Genomic DNA, 20,917 nt, shown 5'->3' with positions numbered 1-20,917 from the left:
TGCATGGTAATAAGCATTGGCGCGCGCTAGATGTACTAGGGGCCTCCTGTGCGGGCAAAACTGGTGTAGACACAGTAGGAGATGATGTAGTATCATGTTTACTCCCCTCATCTGAGGAATCATCTTGGGCAATTTCATTATCTGTGGCAGTACTGTCCTTACTTTGTTTGGACGCTATGGCACAATTATCACACAAATTTAAATGGGGAGACACATTGGCTTTCATACATATAGAACATAGCTTATCCGAAGGCACAGACATGTTAAACAGGCTTAAACTTGTCAATAAAGCACAACATTTTTTTTTAAAACAAAACCGTTACTGTCTCTTTAAATTTTAAACAGTGTCTTAAAGCATTAAGAGTATTGCACACCAATTTTCAGAGCTTTAGCCCCTAAAATAACGGAACCGGAGCCGTTTACAAATTTAACCCCTATACAGTCCCAGCTATAGCCTTTGCTGTGACCTAACCAAGCCCAGAGGGGAATACGATACCAAGTGACGCCTTCTAGAAACTTTTCCGGCTACTTTCAGATCCTCACACATGCATCTGCATGTCTTGCTCTCAAAAACAACTGTGCAGTAATGGCGCGAAAATGAGGCTCAGCCTACAACTGTGAAGGCCCTCCCTGACTGGAAAAGGTGTCTAACATAGTGCCTGCCATTAAAAAACGTTCCCCAAGTTTATAAATGTGAATTATCAGCATAAACATGTATAAAATGCCCAAATAAAGCAATCGATTTAGCCCATAAAAGTGTCTACCAGTTTTATAGCCCATATTAAGCCCTTTATTCTGTTTGCTTGACTAAGAAAATGGCTTACCGGTCCCCATGAGGGGAAATGACAGCCTTCCAGCATTACATGGTCTTGTTAGAAATATGGCTAGTCATACCTTAAGCAGAAAAGTCTGCTAACTGTTTCCCCCAACTGAAGTTACTTCATCTCAAAAGTCCTATGTGGAAACAGCAATCGATTTTAGTTACTGTCTGCTAAAATCATCTTCCTCTCACAAACAGAAATCTTCATCCTTTTCTGTTTCAGAGTAAATAGTACATACCAGCACTATTTTAAAATAACAAACACTTGATAGAAGAATAAAAAACTACATTTAAACACCAAAAAACTCTTAACCATCTCCGTGGAGATGTTGCCTGTGCAACGGCAAAGAGAATGACTGGGGTGGGCAGAGCCTAGGAGGGACTATATGGCCAGCTTTGCTGGGACTCTTTGCCATTTCCTGTTGGGGAAGAGATATTCCCACAAGTAAGGATGATGCCGTGGACTGGACACACCAATGTTGGAGAAACATAATTTATGCTTACCTAATAAATTTATTTACCCATAAATTTATTTCTCTTGTGGTGTATCCAGTCCACGGATAATCCATTACTTGTGGGATATTCTCCTTCCCAACAGGAAGTTGCAAGAGGATCACCCACAGCAGAGCTGCTATATAGCTCCTCCCCTAACTGCCATATCCAGTCATTCGACCGAAACAAGCAGAGAAAGGAGAAACCATAGGGTGCAGTGGTGACTGTAGTTTAAATTAAAATTTAGACCTGCCTTAAAAAGACAGGGTGGGCCGTGGACTGGATACACCACAAGAGAAATAAATTTATCAGGTAAGCATAAATTATGTTTTCTCTTGTAAGGTGTATCCAGTCCACGGATCATCCATTACTTGTAGGATACCAATACCAAAGCTAAAGTACACGGATGAAGGGAGGGACAAGGTAGGTACTTAAACGGAAGGGACCACTGCCTGTAGAACCTTTCTCCCAAAAATAGCCTCCGAAGAAGCAAAAGTATCAAATTTGTAAAATTTTGAAAAGGTATGAAGCGAAGACCAAGTCGCCGCCTTGCAAATCTGTTCAACAGAAGCCTCATTTTTAAAGGCCCAGGTGGAAGCCACAGCTCTAGTAGAATGAGCTGTAATCCTTTTAGGGGGCTGCTGTCCAGCAGTCTCATAGGCTAAGCGTATTGCGCTCCGAAGCCAAAAAGAAAGAGAGGTTGCCGAAGATTTTTGACCTCTCCTCTGTCCAGAGTAAACAACAAACAGTGTAGATGTTTGTCGAAAATCTTTAGAAGCTTGTAAGTAAAACTTTAAAGCACGGACCACGTCCAGATTATGTAAAAGGCGTTCCTTCTTTGAAGAAGGATTAGGACACAATGATGGCACAACAATCTCTTGATTGATATTCTTGTTAGAAACTACCTTAGGTAAAAACCCAGGTTTTGTACGCAGAACTACTTTATCTGAATGGAAAATCAGATAAGGAGAATCACATTGTAAGGCAGATAACTCAGAGACTCTCTGAGCCGAGGAAATAGCCATCAAAAACAGAACTTTCCAAGATAAAAGTTTGATATCAATGGAATGAAGGGGTTCAAACGGAACCCCTTGAAGAACTTTAAGAACCAAGTTTAAGCTCCATGGGGGAGCAACAGGTTTAAACACAGGCTTAATTCTAACCAAAGCCTGACAAAAAGCTTGACCGTCTGCCAGACGCTTGTGCAAAACAATAGACAGAGCAGAAATCTGTCCCTTTAAAGAACTAGCTGATAATCCTTTTTCCAAACCCTCTTGGAGAAAGGACAATATCCTAGGAATCCTAACCTTACTCCATGAGTAATTCTTGGATTCACACCAATAAAGGTATTTACGCCATATCTTATGGTAGATTTTCCTGGTGACAGGCTTTCGTGCCTGTATAAGGGTATCAATGACTGACTCGGAGAAGCCACGCTTTGATAAAATCAAGCGTTCAATCTCCATGCAGTCAGTCTCAGAGAAATTAGATTCGGATGATTGAAAGGACCTTGTAGTAGAAGGTCTTGTCTCAGAGGCAGGGTCCATGGTGGAAAGGATGACATGTCCACTAGGTCTGCATACCAGGTCCTGCGTGGCCACGGAGGCGCTATCAAGATCACCGATGCTCTCTCCTGTTTGATTTTGGCAATCAGTTGAGGGAGCAGAGGAAACGGTGGAAACACATAAGCCAGGTTGAAGAACCAAGGCGCTGCTAGAGCATCTATCAGTGCCGCTTCTGGGTCCCTGGACCTGGACGCCATGAGATCCAGTTCTGGTTTGCCCCAACGATGAACCAATTGAGTAAACACCTCCGGATGGAGTTCCCACTCCCCCGGATGAAAAGTCTGACGACTTAGAAAATCCGCCTCCCAGTTCTCTACACCTGGGATATGGATTGCTGATAGGTGGCAAGAGTGAGTCTCTGCCCAGCGAATTATCTTGGAGACTTCTAGCATCGCTAGGGAACTCCTGGTTCCCCCTTGATGGTTGATGTAAGCCACAGACGTGATGATGTCCGACTGAAATCTGATGAACCTCAGGGTTGCTAACTGAGGCCAAGCTAGAAGAGCATTGAATATTGCTCTTAACTCTAGAATATTTATTGGGAGGAGTTTCTCCTCCTGAGTCCACGATCCCTGAGCCTTCAGGGAATTCCAGACTGCACCCCAACCTAGAAGGCTAGCATCTGTTGTTACAATTATCCAATCTGGCCTGCGAAAGGTCATACCTTTGGACAGATGGACCCGAGATAGCCAATAGAGAAGAGAATGTCTGGTCTCTTGATCCAGATTTAGCAGAGGGGACAAATCTGTCTAATCCCCATTCCACTGACTTGACATGCATAGTTGCAGCGGTCTGAGATGTAGGCGCGCAAATGGCACTATGTCCATCGCCACTACCATCAAGCCGATTACTTCCATACATTGAGCCACCGAAGGGCGCGGAATAGAATGAAGAACATGGCAAGATTTTAGAAGCTTTGATAACCTGGATTCTGTCAGGTAAATCTTCATTTTTACAGAATCTATCAGAGTCCCTAGGAAGGAGACTCTTGTGAGTGGGGATAGAGAACTCTTTTCCTCGTTCACCTTCCACCCATGTGACCTGAGAAATGCCAGAACTATGTCCGTATGTGACTTGGCAATCTGAAAGCTTGACGCCTGTATCAGGATGTCGTCCAGATAAGGGACCACTGATATACCTTGCGGTCTTAGGATCGCCAGAAGCGATCCCAGAACCTTTGTAAAGATTCTTGGAGCTGCAGCTAACCCAAAGGGAAGAGCCACAAATTGGTAATGCCTGTCCAGAAAGGCAAACCTTAGGAACCGATGATGATCTCTGTGAATCGGTATGTGAAGGTAAGCATCCTTCAAATCCACTGTGGTCATGTACTGACCCTCCTGGATCATAGGTAGGATGGTCCGAATAGTTTCTATTTTGAAGGATGGAACTCTGAGGAATTTGTTTAAGACCTTTAGATCCAAAATGGGTCTGAAGGTTCCCTCTTTTTTGGGAACCACAAACAGATTTGAATAAAAACCCTGTCCCTGTTCCGACTGTGGAACTGGACAGATCACTCCCATAACTAGGAGGTCTTGCACACAGCGTAAGAATGCCTCTTTCTTTATCTGGTTTACGGATAATCTCGAAAGGTGAAATCTCCCTTGAGGAGGGGAAGCTTTGAAGTCCAGAAGATATCCCTGAGATATGATCTCCAACGCCCAGGGATCCTGAAATCTCTTGCCCACGACTGGGCGAAGAGAGAAAGTCTGCCCCCTACTAGATCCGTTACCGGATAGGGGGCCATTCCTTCATGCTGTCTTAGAGGCAGCAGCAGGCTTTCTGGCCTGCTTGCCTTTGTTCCAGGACTGGTTAGGTTACCAGCCCGGCTTGGATTGAGCAAAAGTTCCCTCTTGTCTTGTAGCAGAGGAAGTTGATGCTGCACCTGCCTTGAAATTTCGAAAGGCACGAAAATTAGACTGTTTGGCCTTTGATTTGGCCCTGTCTTGAGGAAGGGTATGACACTTACCTCCAGTAATGTCAGCAATAATTTCCTTCAAACCAGGCCCGAATAGGGTCTGCCCCTTGAAGGGAATGTTAAGTAATTTAGACTTTGAAGTCACGTCAACTGACCAAGATTTAAGCCATAGCGCCCTACGCGCCTGGATGGCGAATCCAGAATTCTTAGCCGTTAGTTTAGTCAAATGAACAATGGCGTCAGAAACAAAAGAATTAGCTAGCTTAAGTGTTCTAAGCTTGTCAAGTATTTCAGTCAATGGAGTAGCTGTCTGAAAGGCCTCTTCCAGAGACTCAAACCAGAACGCCGCAGCAGCAGTGACAGGCGCAATGCATGCAAGGGGCTGCAGGATAAAACCTTGTTGAATAAACATTTTCTTAAGGTAACCTTCTAATTTTTTATCCATTGCATCTGAAAAAGCACAACTGTCCTCGACAGGGATAGTGGTACGCTTTGCTAAAGTAAAAACTGCTCCCTCCACCTTAGGGACCGTCTGCCATAAGTCCTGTGTGGTGGCGTCTATTGGAAACATTTTTCTAAAAATAGGAGTGGGGGAAAACGGCACACCGGGTATATCCCACTCATTAATTATTTCTGTAAACCTTTTAGGTATTGGAAAAAACATAATTTATGTAAGAACTTACCTGATAAATTCATTTCTTTCATATTAGCAAGAGTCCATGAGCTAGTGACGTATGGAATATACATTCCTACCAGGAGGGGCAAAGTTTCCCAAACCTCAAAATGCCTATAAATACACCCCTCACCACACCCACAAATCAGTTTAACGCATAGCCAAGAAGTGGGGTGATAAGAAAAAAGTGTGAAAGCATAAAAAAATAAGGAATTGGAATAATTGTGCTTTATACAAAAAAATCATAACCACCACAAAAAGGGTGGGCCTCATGGACTCTTGCTAATATGAAAGAAATGAATTTATCAGGTAATTTCTTACATAAATTATGTTTTCTTTCATGTAATTAGCAAGAGTCTATGAGCTAGTGACGTATGGGATAATGACTACCCAAGATGTGGATCTTCCACGCAAGAGTCACTAGAGAGGGAGGGATAAAATAAAGACAGCCAATTCCGCTGAAAATAATCCACACCCAAAGTAAAGTTTAAATTGATAATGAAAAAAAACTGAAATTATAAGCAGAAGAATCAAACTGAAACAGCTGCCTGAAGTACTTTTCTACCAAAAACTGCTTCAGAAGAAGAAAACACATCAAAATGGTAGAATTTAGTAAAAGTATGCAAAGAAGACCAAGTTGCTGCTTTGCAAATCTGATCAACCGAAGCTTCATTCCTAAACGCCCAGGAAGTAGAAACTGACCTAGTAGAATGAGCTGTAATCCTTTGAGGCGAAGTTTTACCCGACTCGACATAGGCATGATGAATTAAAGATTTTAACCAAGATGACAAAGAAATGGCAAAGGCCTTCTGACCTTTCCTAGAACCGGAAAAGATAACAAATAAACTAGAAGTCTTTCGGAAATTCTTAGTAGCTTCAACATAATATTTCAAAGCTCTAACAACATCCAAAGAATGCAATGATTTCTCCTTAGAATTCTTAGGATTAGGACATAATGAAGGAACCACAATTTCTCTACTAATGTTGTTAGAATTCACAACCTTAGGTAAAAATTTAAAAGAAGTTCGCAACACCGCCTTATCCTGATGAAAAATCAGAAAAGGAGACTCACAAGAAAGAGCAGATAATTCAGAAACTCTTCTGACAGAAGAGATGGCCAAAAGAAACAAAACTTTCCAAGAAAGTAATTTAATGTCCAATGAATGCATAGGTTCAAACGGAGGAGCTTGAAGAGCCCCCAGAACCAAATTCAAACTCCAAGGAGGAGAAGTTGACTTAATGACAGGTTTTATACGAACCAAAGCTTGTACAAAACAATGAATATCAGGAAGATTAGCAATCTTTCTGTGAAAAAGAACAGAAAGAGCAGAGATTTGTCCTTTCAAGGAACATGCAGACAAACCTTTATCCAAACCATCCTGAAGAAACTGTAAAATTCTCGGAATTCTAAAAGAATGCCAGGAAAAATGATGAGAAAGACACCAAGAAATGTAAGTCTTCCAGACTCTATAATATATCTTCCTAGATACAGATTTACGAGCCTGTAACATAGTATTAATCACAGAGTCAGAGAAACCTCTTTGACTAAGAATCAAGCGTTCAATCTCCATACCTTTAAATTTAAGGATTTGAGATCCTGATGGAAAAAAGGACCTTGCGACAGAAGGTCTGGTCTTAACGGAAGAGTCCACGGTTGGCAAGAGGCCATCCGGACAAGATCCGCATACCAAAACCTGTGAGGCCATGCTGGAGCCACCAGCAGAACAAACGAGCATTCCTTCAGAATCTTGGAGATTACTCTTGGAAGAAGAAATAGAGGCGGAAAGAGATAGGCAGGATGATACTTCCAAGGAAGTGACAATGCATCCACTGCTTCCGCCTGAGGATCCCTGGATCTGGACAGATACCTGGGAAGTTTCTTGTTTAGATGAGAAGCCATCAGATCTATTTCTGGAAGTCCCCACATTTGAACAATCTGAAGAAATACCTCTGGGTGAAGAGACCATTCGCCCGGATGTAACGTTTGGCGACTGAGATAATCCGCTTCCCAATTGTCTATACCTGGGATATGAACCGCAGAAATTAGACAGGAGCTGGATTCCGCCCATACCAGTATTCGAGATACTTCTTTCATAGCCAGAGGACTGTGAGTCACTCCTTGATGATTGATGTATGCCACAGTTGTGACATTGTCTGTCTGAAAACAAATGAACGATTCTCTCTTTAGAAGAGGCCATGACTGAAGAGCTCTGAAAATTGCACGGAGTTCCAAAATATTGATTGGTAATCTCACCTCCTGAGATTCCCAAACCCCTTGTGCTGTCAGAGACCCCCAAACAGCTCACCAACCTGTCAGACTTGCATCTGTTGAAATTACAGTCCAGGTCGGAAGAACAAAAGAAGCCCCCTGAACTAAACGATGGTGATCTGTCCACCACGTCAGAGAGTGTCGTACAATCGGTTTTAAAGATATTAATTGAGATATCTTTGTGTAATCCCTGCACCACTGGTTCAGCATATAGAGCTGAAGAGGTCGCATGTGAAAACGAGCAAAGGGGATTGCGTCCGATGCAGCAGTCATAAGACCTAGAATTTCCATGCATAAGGCTACCGAAGGGAATGATTGTGATTGAAGGTTTCGACAAGCTGAGATCAATTTTAGACGTCTCTTGTCTGTCAGAGACAGAGTCATGGACACTGAATCTATCTGGAAAACTAAAAAGATTACCCTTGTCTGAGGAATCAATGAACTTTTCGGCAAATTGATCTTGAAGAAACAACACAATTTGATTCGTATGAGATTCTGCTAAATGTGAAGACTGAGCAAGTACCAAGATACCACAATACCCTGTTCTCTGATTACAGACAGAAGGGCACCGAGAACCTTTGTAAAAATTCTTGGAGCTGTTGCTAAGCCAAACGGCAGAGCCACAAACTGGTAATGCTTGTCTAGGAAAGAGAATCTCAGAAACTGATAGTGATCTGGATGAATCGGAATATGCAGATATGCATCCTTTAAATCTATTGTGGACATATAATGCCCTTGCTGAACAAAAGGCAGGATAGTCCTTACAGTTACCATTTTGAATGTTGGTATCCTTACATAACGATTCAATATTTTTAGATCCAGAACTGGTCTGAAGGAATTCTCCTTCTTTGGTACAATGAAGAGATTTGAATAAAACCCCAGCCCCTGTTCCAGAACTGGAACTGGCATAATTACTCCAGCCAACTCTAGATCTGAAACACATTTCAGAAATGCTTGAGCTTTCGCTGGATTTACTGGGACACGGGAAAGAAAAAATCTCTTTGCAGGAGGCCTTATCTTGAAGCCAATTCTGTACCCTTCTGAAACAATGTTCTGAATCCAAAGATTGTGAATTGAATTGATCCAAATTTCTTTGAAAAAACGTAATCTGCCCCCTACCAGCTGGGCTGGAATAAGGGCCGTACCTTCATGTGGACTTGGGAGCTGGCTTAGGTTTTCTAAAAGGCTTGGATTTATTCCAGACTGATACCGCTCCTGTGGGTGAAGGATCAGGCTTTTGTTCCTTATTGTGACGAAAGGAACGAAAACGATTATTAGATCTAAATTTACCTTTAGATTTTTTATCCTGTGGTAAAAAAGTTCCTTTCCCTCCAGTAACAGTTGAGATAATAGAATCCAACTGAGAACCAAATAATTTATTACCCTGGAAAGAAAGGGAAAGCAAAGTTGACTTAGAAGACATATCAGCATTCCAAGTTTTAAGCCATAAAGCTCTTCTAGCTAAAATAGCTAGAGACATATATCTGACATCGACTCTAATGATATCAAAGATGGCATCACAAATAAAAGTTATTAGCATGTTGAAGAAGATTAACAATGCTATGAGAATTATGATCTGTTACTTGTTGCGCTAAAGCTTCTAACCAAAAAGTTGAAGCTGCAGCAACATCCGCTAAAGATATAGCTGGTCTAAGAAGATTACCTGAACATAAGTAAGCTTTTCTTAGAAAGGATTCAATGTTCCTATCTAAAGGATCCTTAAAGGAAGTACTATCTGCCGTAGGAATAGTAGTAAGTTTAGCAAGAGTAGAGATAGCCCCATCAACTTTAGGGATTTTGTCCCAAAACTCTAATCTGTCAGATGGCACAGGATATAATTGCTTAAAACGTTTAGAAGGAGTAAATGAATTACCCAAATTATTCCATTCCCTGGAGATTACTTCAGAAATAGCATCAGGGACAGGAAAAACTTCTGGAATAACTACAGGAGATTTAAAAACCTTATTTAAACGTTTGGATTTAGTATCAAGAGGACCAGAATCCTCTATTTCTAATGCAATTAAGACTTCTTTAAGTAAAGAACGAATAAATTCCATTTTAAATAAATATCAAGATTTATCAGCATCAACCTCTGAGACAGAATCCTCTGAACCAGAGGAACCATTATCAGAATCAGAATGATGATGTTCATTTAAAAATTCATCTGAAAAATTAGAAGTTTTAAAAGACCTTTTACGTTTACTAGAAGGAGGAATAACAGACATGGCTTTCTTAATGGATTTAGAAACAAAATCTCTTATGTTAACAGGAACACTCTGAGTATTAGATGTTGACGGAACAGCAACAGGTAATGTAACATTACTAAAGGAAATATTATCTGCATTAACAAGTTTGTCATGACATTCATTACAAACAACAGCTGGAGGAACAGATACCACAAGTTTACAGCAGATACACTTAACTTTGGTCGATCCAGCACCAGGCAGCGTTTTTCCAGAAGTATCTTCTGACTCAGTGTCAACCTGGGACATCTTGCAATATGTAATAGAAAAAATAACATATAAAGCAAAATTGATCAAATTCCTTAAATGACAGTTTCAGGAATGGGAAAAAATGCCAGTGAACAAGCTTCTAGCAACCAGAAGCAATAAATAATGAGACTTAAATAATGTGGAGACAATAGTGACGCCCATATTTTTTAGCGCCAAAAAAGACGCCCACATTATTTGGCGCCTAAATGCTTTTGGCGCCAAAAATTACACCACATCCGGAACGCCGACACTTGGCGCAAAAAAAGTCAAAAAATGACACAACTTCCGGCGACACGTATGACGCCGGAAACAGAAAAAAAAATTTTGTGCCAAAAAAGTCTGCGCCAAGAATGACGCAATAAAAACATAATTTATGCTTACCTGATAAATTCCTTTCTTCTGTTGTGTGATCAGTCCACGGGTCATCATTACTTCTGGGATATTATCTGCTCCCCTACAGGAAGTGCAAGAGGATTCACCCAGCAGAGTTGCTATATAGCTCCTCCCCTCTACGTCACCTCCAGTCATTCGACCAAAGACCAACGAGAAAGGAGAAACCAAGGGTGTAGTGGTGACTGAATTATAATTTAAAAAATATGTACCTGCCTTAAAAAACAGGGCGGGCCATGGACTGATCACACAACAGAAGAAAGGAATTTATCAGGTAAGCATAAATTATGTTTTCTTCTGTTATGTGTGATCAGTCCACGGGTCATCATTACTTCTGGGATACCAATACCAAAGCAAAAGTACACGGATGACGGGAGGGATAGGCAGGCTCATTATACAGAAGGAACCACTGCCTGAAGAACCTTTCTCCCAAAAATAGCCTCCGAAGAAGCAAAAGTGTCAAATTTGTAAAATTTGGAAAAAGTATGAAGCGAAGACCAAGTTGCAGCCTTGCAAATCTGTTCAACAGAGGCCTCATTCTTAAAGGCCCAAGTGGAAGCCACAGCTCTAGTGGAATGAGCTGTAATTCTTTCAGGAGGCTGCTGTCCAGCAGTCTCATAGGCTAAACGTATTATGCTACGAAGCCAAAAAGAGAGAGAGGTAGCAGAAGCTTTTTGACCTCTCCTCTGTCCAGAATAAACGACAAACAGGGAAGAAGTTTGGCGAAAATCTTTAGTTGCCTGCAAGTAGAACTTGAGGGCACGAACTACATCCAGATTGTGTAGAAGACGTTCCTTCTTTGAAGAAGGATTTGGACACAAGGATGGAACAACAATCTCTTGATTGATATTTCTGTTAGTGACTACCTTAGGTAAGAACCCAGGTTTAGTACGCAGAACTACCTTGTCTGAATGAAAGATCAGATAAGGAGAATCACAATGTAGGGCTGATAACTCAGAGACTCTTCGAGCCGAGGAAATAGCCATTAAAAATAGAACTTTCCAAGATAACAATTTTATATCAATGGAATGAAGGGGTTCAAACGGAACACCCTGTAAAACGTTAAGAACTAAGTTTAAACTCCATGGCGGAGCAACAGTTTTAAACACAGGCTTGATCCTAGCTAAAGCCTGACAAAAGGCCTGGATGTCTGAATTTTCTGACAGACGCCTGTGTAACAAGATGGACAGAGCTGAGATCTGTCCCTTTAATGAGCTAGCCGATAAACCCTTTTCTAAACCTTCTTGTAGAAAAGACAATATCCTAGGAATCCTAACCTTACTCCAGGAGTAATCTTTGGATTCACACCAGTATAGGTATTTACGCCATATTTTATGGTAAATCTTTCTGGTAACAGGCTTCCTAGCCTGTATCAGGGTATCAATAACCGACTCAGAAAAACCACGTTTTGATAAAATCAAGCGTTCAATTTCCAAGCAGTCAGCTTCAGAGAAGTTAGACTTTGATGTTTGAATGGACCCTGAATCAGAAGGTCCTGTCTTAGAGGTAGAGACCAAGGCGGACAGGATGACATGTCCACTAGATCTGCATACCAAGTCCTGCGCGGCCATGCAGGCGCTATTAGAATCACTGATGCTCTCTCCTGTTTGATTTTGGCAATCAATCGAGGAAGCAGTGGTAAGGGTGGAAACACATAAGCCATCCTGAAGTTCCAAGGTGCTGTCAAAGCATCTATCAGAACCGCTCCCGGATCCCTGGATCTGGATCCGTAGCGAGGAAGTTTGGCGTTCTGGCGAGACGCCATGAGATCTATCTCTGGTTTGCCCCAACGTCGAAGTATTTGGGCAAAGACCTCCGGATGAAGTTCCCACTCCCCCGGATGAAGAGTCTGGCGACTCAAGAAATCCGCCTCCCAGTTCTCCACTCCCGGGATGTGGATTGCTGACAGGTGGCAAGAGTGAGACTCTGCCCAGCGAATTATCTTTGATACTTCTATCATTGCTAGGGAGCTTCTTGTCCCTCCTTGATGGTTGATGTAAGCTACAGTCGTGATGTTGTCCGACTGAAACCTGATGAACCCCCGAGTCTTTAACTGGGGCCAAGCTAGAAGGGCATTGAGAACTGCTCTCAATTCCAGAATGTTTATTGGCAGGAGACTTTCCTCCTGACTCCATTGTCCCTGAGCCTTCAGAGAATTCCAGACAGCGCCCCAACCTAGAAGGCTGGCGTCTGTTGTTACAATTGTCCAGTCCGGCCTGCTGAACGGCATCCCCCTGGACAGATGTGGCCGAGAAAGCCACCATAGAAGAGAGTTTCTGGTCTCTTGATCCAGATTCAGAGTGGGGGACAAATCTGAGTAATCCCCATTCCACTGACTCAGCATGCACAATTGCAGCGGTCTGAGATGTAGGCGTGCAAAGGGAACTATGTCCATTGCTGCTACCATTAAGCCGATCACCTCCATGCATTGAGCTACTGACGGGAGTTGAATGGAATGAAGGACACGGCATGCATTTAGAAGCTTTGTTAATCTGTCTTCTGTCAGATAAATCTTCATTTCTACAGAATCTATAAGAGTCCCCAAGAATGGAACTCTTGTGAGAGGAAAGAGAGAACTCTTCTTTTCGTTCACTTTCCATCCATGCGACCTTAGAAATGCCAGAACTAACTCTGTATGAGACTTGGCAGTTTGAAAGCTTGAAGCTTGTATCAGAATGTCGTCTAGGTACGGAGCTACCGAAATTCCTCGCGGTCTTAGTACCGCCAGAAGGGCACCCAGAACCTTTGTAAAGATTCTTGGAGCTGTAGCCAATCCGAATGGAAGAGCTACAAACTGGTAATGCCTGTTTAAGAAGGCAAACCTTAGATACCGGTAATGATCTTTGTGAATCGGTATGTGAAGGTAAGCATCCTTTAAATCCACTGTGGTCATGTACTGACCCTCTTGGATCATGGGTAAGATTGTCCGAATAGTTTCCATTTTGAACGATGGAACTCTTAGGAATTTGTTTAGGATCTTTAAATCCAAGATTGGCCTGAAAGTTCCCTCTTTTTTGGGAACCACAAACAGGTTTGAGTAAAACCCTTGTCCTTGTTCCGACCGCGGAACCGGATGGATCACTCCCATTAATAATAGATCTTGTACACAGCGTAGAAACGCGTCCTTCTTTATTTGGTTTGTTGACAACCTTGACAGATGAAATCTCCCTCTTGGGGGAGAGAATTTGAAGTCTAGAAGGTATCCCTGAGATATGATCTCTAGCGCCCAGGGATCCTGGACATCTCTTGCCCAAGCCTGGGCGAAGAGAGAGAGTCTGCCCCCCACTAGATCCGGTCCCGGATCGGGGGCCCTCGGTTCATGCTGTCTTTGGGGCAGCAGCAGGTTTACTGGCCTGCTTGCCCTTGTTCCAGGACTGGTTAGGCTTCCAGCCTTGTCTGTAACGAGCAACAGCTCCTCCCTGTTTTGGTGCAGTGGAAGTTGGCGCTGCTCCGGCTTTGAAATTCCGAAAGGGACGAAAATTAGACTGTCTAGCCTTAGCTTTGGCTTTGTCTTGAGGTAGAGCGTGGCCCTTACCTCCTGTAATGTCAGCAATAATTTCTTTCAAACCGGGCCCAAATAAAGTTTGCCCCTTGAAAGGTATATTAAGTAATTTGGACTTAGAAGTTACATCAGCCGACCAGGATTTTAGCCACAGCGCCCTACGTGCCTGAATGGCGAATCCTGAATTCTTAGCCGTAAGTTTGGTTAAATGTACTACGGCTTCCGAAATGAATGAATTAGCTAGTTTAAGGACTCTAAGCCTGTCCGTAATGTCGTCCAGCGTAGCTGAACTAAGGTTCTCTTCCAGAGACTCAATCCAAAATGCTGCCGCAGCCGTGATCGGCGCGATGCATGCAAGGGGTTGTAATATAAAACCTTGTTGAACAAACATTTTCTTAAGGTAACCCTCTAATTTTTTATCCATAGGATCTGAAAAAGCACAGCTATCCTCCACCGGGATAGTGGTACGCTTAGCTAAAGTAGAAACTGCTCCCTCCACCTTAGGGACCGTTTGCCATAAGTCCCGTGTGGTGGCGTCTATTGGAAACATCTTTCTAAATATTGGAGGGGGTGAGAACGGCACACCGGGTCTATCCCACTCCTTAGTAACAATTTCAGTTAATCTCTTAGGTATAGGAAAAACGTCAGTACTCGCCGGTACCGCAAAGTATTTATCCAACCTACACATTTTCTCTGGTATTGCAACAGTGTTACAATCGTTGAGAGCTGCTAAGACCTCCCCTAGTAATACACGGAGGTTTTCCAATTTAAATTTAAAATTTGAAATATCTGAATCCAATCTGTTTGGATCAGAACCGTCACCTACAGAATGAAGCTCTCCGTCCTCATGCTCTGCAAGCTGCGACGCAGTATCAGACATGGCCCTAGAATTATCAGCGCACTCTGTTCTCACCCCAGAGTGATCACGCTTGCCTCTTAGTTCTGGTAATTTAGCCAAAACTTCAGTCATAACAGTAGCCATATCTTGTAATGTTATCTGTAATGGCTGCCCAGATGTACTAGGCGCCATAATATCACGCACCTCCCGGGCGGGAGATGCAGGTACTGACACGTGAGGCGAGTTAGTCGGCATAACTCTCTCCTCGCTGTTTGGTGAAATTTGTTCAATTTGTACAGATTGGCTTTTATTTAAAGTAGCATCAATACAGTTAGTACATAAATTTCTATTGGGCTCCACCTTGGCATTGGAACAAATGACACAGGTATCTTCCTCTGAATCAGACATGTTTAACACACTAGCAATAAACATGCAACTCGGTTACAATTTTATTTAATAAAAACGTACTGTGCCTCAAGAAGCACTAAACGATTAAATGACAGTTTAAATAATGAACTGAAAAACAGTTATAGCATCACTCTTAACAAACAACACAACTTTTTAGCAAAGGTTTGTTCCCATTAGTAAAATAACACTAATTAAATTTTAAACATAAAAATTACAGAGCAACGTTTTAAATCACAGTCACTATATAAGTCTCACAGCTCTGCTGAGAGAATCTACCTCCCTTCAAAGAAGTTTGAAGACCCCTGAGTTCAGTTAGAGATGAACCGGATCATGCAGAAAAACTGACTGGAAATTTTTGATGCGTAGCAAAGAGCGCCAAAAACGGCCCCTCCCTCTCACACACAGCAGTGAGAGAGAAACGAAACTGTCATAATTAACACAAGCAAACTGCCAAGTGGAAAAATAATGCCCAAATATTTATTCACTCAGTACCTCATTAATGCAAACGATTCTACATTCCAGCAAAAACGTTTAACATGAAAAATACCTAATAAAAGGTTTAATGTACTTTTACAGAGTAATTCCGGTGTAATACCATCCCCAGAATACTAAAGTGTAAAGCATACATACATGTTCATTATAACGGTATGGCAGGATTTTTTCATCAATTCCATTCAGAAAATAAAAACTGCTACATACCTCAATGCAGATTCAACTGCCCGCTGTCCCCTGATCTGAAGTTTTTACCTCCCTCAGATGGCCGAGAAACAGCAATATGATCTTAACTACTCCGGTTAAAATCATAAGAAAAACTCTGGTAGATTCTTCTTCAAACTCTGCCAGAGAGGTAATAACACGCTCCGGTGCTATTGTAAAATAACAAACTTTTGATTGAAGTTTTAAAAACTAAGTATAATCACCATAGTCCTCTCACACCTCCTATCTAGTCTTTGGGTGCAAGAGAATGACTGGGGGTGACGTAGAGGGGAGGAGCTATATAGCAACTCTGCTGGGTGAATCCTCTTGCACTTCCTGTAGGGGAGCAGATAATATCCCAGAAGTAATGATGACCCGTGGACTGATCACACATAACAGAAGAAATGAAGCATTTTCAGCCCCCGCGAGCCTAACAGCCCACAGGGAAAAAGTCAAATTTTAAGGTAAGAAAAAAATTGATTTATTCATATGCATTATCCCAAATATGAAACTGACTGTCTGAAATAAGGAACGTTGAACATTCTGAGTCAAGGCAAATAAATGTTTGAATACATATATTTAGAACTTTATATAAAAGTGCCCAACCATAGCTTAGAGTGTCACAGAAAATAAGACTTACTTACCCCAGGACACTCATCTACATGTAGTAGAAAGCCAAACCAGTACTGAAACGAGAATCAGTAGAGGTAATGGTATATATAAGAGTATATTGTCGATCTGAAAAGGGAGGTAAGAGATGAATCTCTACGACCGATAACAGAGAACCTATGAAATAGACCCCGTAGAAGGAGATCATTGAATTCAAATAGGCAATACTCTCCTCACATCCCTCTGACATTCACTGCACGCTGAGAGGAAAACCGGGCTCCAACCTGCTGCGGAGCGCATATCAACGTAGAATCTAGCACAAACTTACTTCACCACCTCCATAGGAGGCAAAGTTTGTAAAACTGATTTGTGGGTGTGGTGAGGGGTGTATTTATAGGCATTTTGAGGTTTGGGAAACTTTGCCCCTCCTGGTAGGAATGTATATCCCATACGTCACTAGCTCATGGACTCTTGCTAATTACATGAAAGAAACATCAGTACACACCGGCACTGCATAGTATTTATCCAGTCTACACAATTTCTCTGGTACTGCAATTGTGTCACAGTCATTCAGAGCAGCTAACACCTCCCCAAGCAATACACAGAGATTCTCAAGCTTAAATTTAAAAGTAGAAATATCTGAATCAGGTTTCCCCGAATCAGAAGTGTCACCCACAGACTGAAGCTCTCCTTCCTTAGCTTTTGCATATTGTGACGCAGTATCAGACATGGGCCTTAAGGCATCTGCGCGCTCTGTACTACATCTAACCCCAGAGCTATTGCGCTTTCCTCTGAATTCAGGCAGTCTGGCTAATACCGCTGACAGGGTATTATCCATGATTGCCGCCATGTCCTGCAAAGTAATCGCTATGGGCGTCTTTGATGTACTTGGCGCCATTTTAGCGTGAGTCCCTTGAGCAGGAGTCAAAGGGTCTGACACGTGGGGAGAGTTAGTTGGCATAACTTCCCCCTCGCCAGAATCCTCTGGTGATAAATTTTTTAAAGATAAAAGCTGATCTTTATTGTTTAAAGTGAAATCAATACATTTAGTACACATTCTCATATGGGGTTCCACCATGGCTTTTAAACATAATGAACAAGGAGTTTCCTCTATGTCAGATATGTTTATACAGACTAGCAATGAGACTAGCAAGCTTGGAAAACACTTTACATCAAGTTAAACAAGCAATATAAAAAACGTTACTGTGCCTTTAAGGGAAACAAATTTTGCTAAAATTTGAAATAACAGTGAAAAAAGGCAGTTAAACTAACAAATTTTTTACAGTGTATGTAACAAGTTAGCAGAGCATTGCACCCACTTGCAAATGGATGATTAACCCCTTAATACAAAAAACGGATTAACAAATATATGACTTTTGAAGCCTTTTGAGCCCTTCAGAGATGTCCTAAAGCATGCAGGGGACTGCTGAGGGAAGCTGAATGTCTCTTTCTGTAATTTTAACTGCGCAAAAAAGCGCTAAAATAGGCCCCTCCCACTCATATTACAACAGTGGAAAGCCTCAGGAAACTGTTTCTAGGCAAAAATCAAGCCAGCCATGTGGAAAAAACTAGGCCCCAATAAGTTTTATCACCAAAGCATATATAAAAATGATTAAACATGCCAGCAAACGTTTTATATTGCACATTAATCAGAGTATATACCTCTGATAGCAAGCCTGATACTAGTCGCTATTAAATCACTGTATTTAGGCTTAACTTACATTAATCCGGTATCAGCAGCTTTTTTCTAGCAAATTCCATCCCTAGAAAAACTTAAACTGCACATACCGTATTGCAGGATAACCTGCACGCCATTCTCCCTCTGAAGTTACCTCACTCCTCAGACATATGTGAGAACAGCAGTGGATCTTAGTTACTTCTGCTAAGATCATAGAAAAACGCAGGCAGATTCTTCTTCTAAATGCTGCCTGAGATAAAATAGTACAACTCCGGTACCATTTAAAAACAATAGACTTTTGATTGAAGAAAAAACTAACTATATTACACCACTTTCCTCTTACTACCTCCAGCTATGTTGAGAGTTTGCAAGAGAATGACTGGATATGGCAGTTAGGGGAGGAGCTATATAGCAGCTCTGCTGTGGGTGATCCTCTTGCAACTTCCTGTTGGGAAGGAGAATATCCCACAAGTAATGGATGATCCATGGACTGGATACACCTTACAAGAGAAATGCCCATGTTAAAAATAGTAACTAAGGATAGATGAAGTGTTCAGCAGATCACGTTTAAAGTATGATGCAGCAAATGAATGGTGGATTGATTAAAACATCTACTTGTCTTCAGCACATCTTTACAAATTTATTGCAACCATACTGCACATAATTAATGCCTTCCTCTTAAAAATAATTAAAAAAAAATACATTGATACATGGCAACTTAAAACCTCTGTCGTTATGAAATCTCAGCTTGCTAAATATCGCTCCACAACTTCTCATTTGAAGTCAGTAAGGTTTACAGGAAATAATGGAAACACAATTCACAATAATGGAAACTCATTCAAGATTAAAGCTATGATGGAAATGAGGCTTATTTAACATACCTGGGGATTTGTTGTGATGTAGAAACCAGACACGCCTGCTTTCTCAAGGGTGCTCTGCTGATCAATCACTTTCTGATCCAGTTCAAGAACAATTTTTTCATCCATCATTCGCTGCTCCTCTTTTATTCGTTGTTCTAAAGACTTCAGGCAGGAACATATAAACAGCAAATCAAAATGTGTTTTATATAAGGCAAATATCTGACTATATAGCATTTGCTAGTAGTATGTTGCTCCCCTGTATGTTTAATTATTTAGCCACATATGCTGGCACCAAACCATGCCAAAACATGTTTAATGATCTGGCAGCCATGGAGATTGAATTCTATTAATTAAAGATACATTAATTGTACAGCATAACACATTTTCCTGAATTTTGCATCATCTGTAGCACAACTTGACCTTTTATTTTGCTCGCTTCTCATTTTAGGAATCATCCTGCAGTACAGAATTTTTTTGGACATAAGAGGAACTAAAATAAAATCCACAAAATAAAAAAATACATTTAAATACACATGAATACATCTAGATTTTGAAAAGGAGCATTTTTGCAACTGACATGTATTATCAACATATTTCTAGTAAGTTGTCACTGTATTAAGTTGTCACTGTATCAGTAAGCGCTTTTACTGTGCAGAGAGAGCATACATACACATGTCCCATGACCCCTTAATCACACCATGTCTGCTAATGAAAACTAATTCACCACAAATATAATATTTGGTCTTGGAGCAGATGCACTGATTGAATGAGGTTGCATAAAGCATATACATGTAACAGTTATCACTGGAGCACTACTAAATGTTACTTAAAGCATTTTGGCCAATACACACATTTTGCTAAAATGCTTCTATTGGTTTCATATACAAACCTTTAAACACCAAATTACAGTTTATATAAAATAGTTTATTCTTCTCTTTCTCATTCTTTATTGTAGAAATACTTAGTGAGCAATCTGCTACCTGCTTTTCTTTTAGCTGAGAAATACAACGGATTAACAATGGCAAACTGTCCGCTTAGCCATATGTCACGGCTATAACAGCAAATTCCCTGCCTTTTTAAATCCTCTACAATTAAAAATCTGTCAACATGGTTTGTAGGGAAAAACTAAAAGTAATGCGCTTGCAGTACAATTTGTAGTAGTGATGTAAGCGGTTTGCTGCAGGAATACTCAGACACCATCTGTTTGGTGTTATGTAATTCATCAGCACACTACACGTATGATATGCAGTGACTTTGATGTTTTACCTTTAAAGCTATGTGTCTCACTAAAGGGTGTACCCTACATTTCTATATGTGAAAGAAAGGTACTACAACATAGTGCTCAATAAAATTAGCAGTTTAAAAAGTATGTATTACAAATTCTATTAATAATACACAACAATAAGAATCAACTTTCCAATCTACTTCTATTGTCTAATATGCTTTATTTCTGGGTATCCTTTGTTGAAAAGCATTCCTAGGTAGGCTCATCAGCTGGGAGCTAGCTGCTAATCTGTGTCTGTAAATAAATGCCTCGTCATTGGCTTATTGATATGTTCAGGTAACTCCCTGTAGTGCATTGCTGCTCCGTCAGTAAAGGATACCAAAAGAATAAAGCTGAATTGATATTAGAAGTAAATTGGAAAGTTGTTTAAAGGGACATTAAACCCAATTTTTTTCTTTCATGATTTAGAAAGAGCATGCCATTTT

The 20,917-nt window shown here is 41.1% G+C and overlaps 1 protein-coding gene across 2 annotated transcripts in view; it reads right to left on the bottom strand.

Moving 5' to 3' along the window:
* Window positions 1-20,917, bottom strand: part of LOC128649036 (protein DGCR6) — a 122,598-nt gene that overhangs the window by 18,166 nt on the left and 83,515 nt on the right. For both annotated transcript variants that reach the window (XR_008400640.1, XM_053702072.1), the window contains exon 4: window positions 19,229-19,369. Coding sequence is in view for 1 of the 2 variants with exons in the window: in XM_053702072.1 (XP_053558047.1) it covers window positions 19,229-19,369 (141 nt within the window). In the remaining variant the exon portion in view is untranslated. The remainder of the gene's footprint in view (window positions 1-19,228; window positions 19,370-20,917) is intronic.

Source organism: Bombina bombina, chromosome 2 (assembly GCF_027579735.1).
Source record: "Bombina bombina isolate aBomBom1 chromosome 2, aBomBom1.pri, whole genome shotgun sequence".
NCBI lineage: Eukaryota > Metazoa > Chordata > Amphibia > Anura > Bombinatoridae > Bombina > Bombina bombina.
Note: the sequence above shows the minus strand (reverse complement) of the source record. Positions and strands in the feature narration are given on the sequence as shown.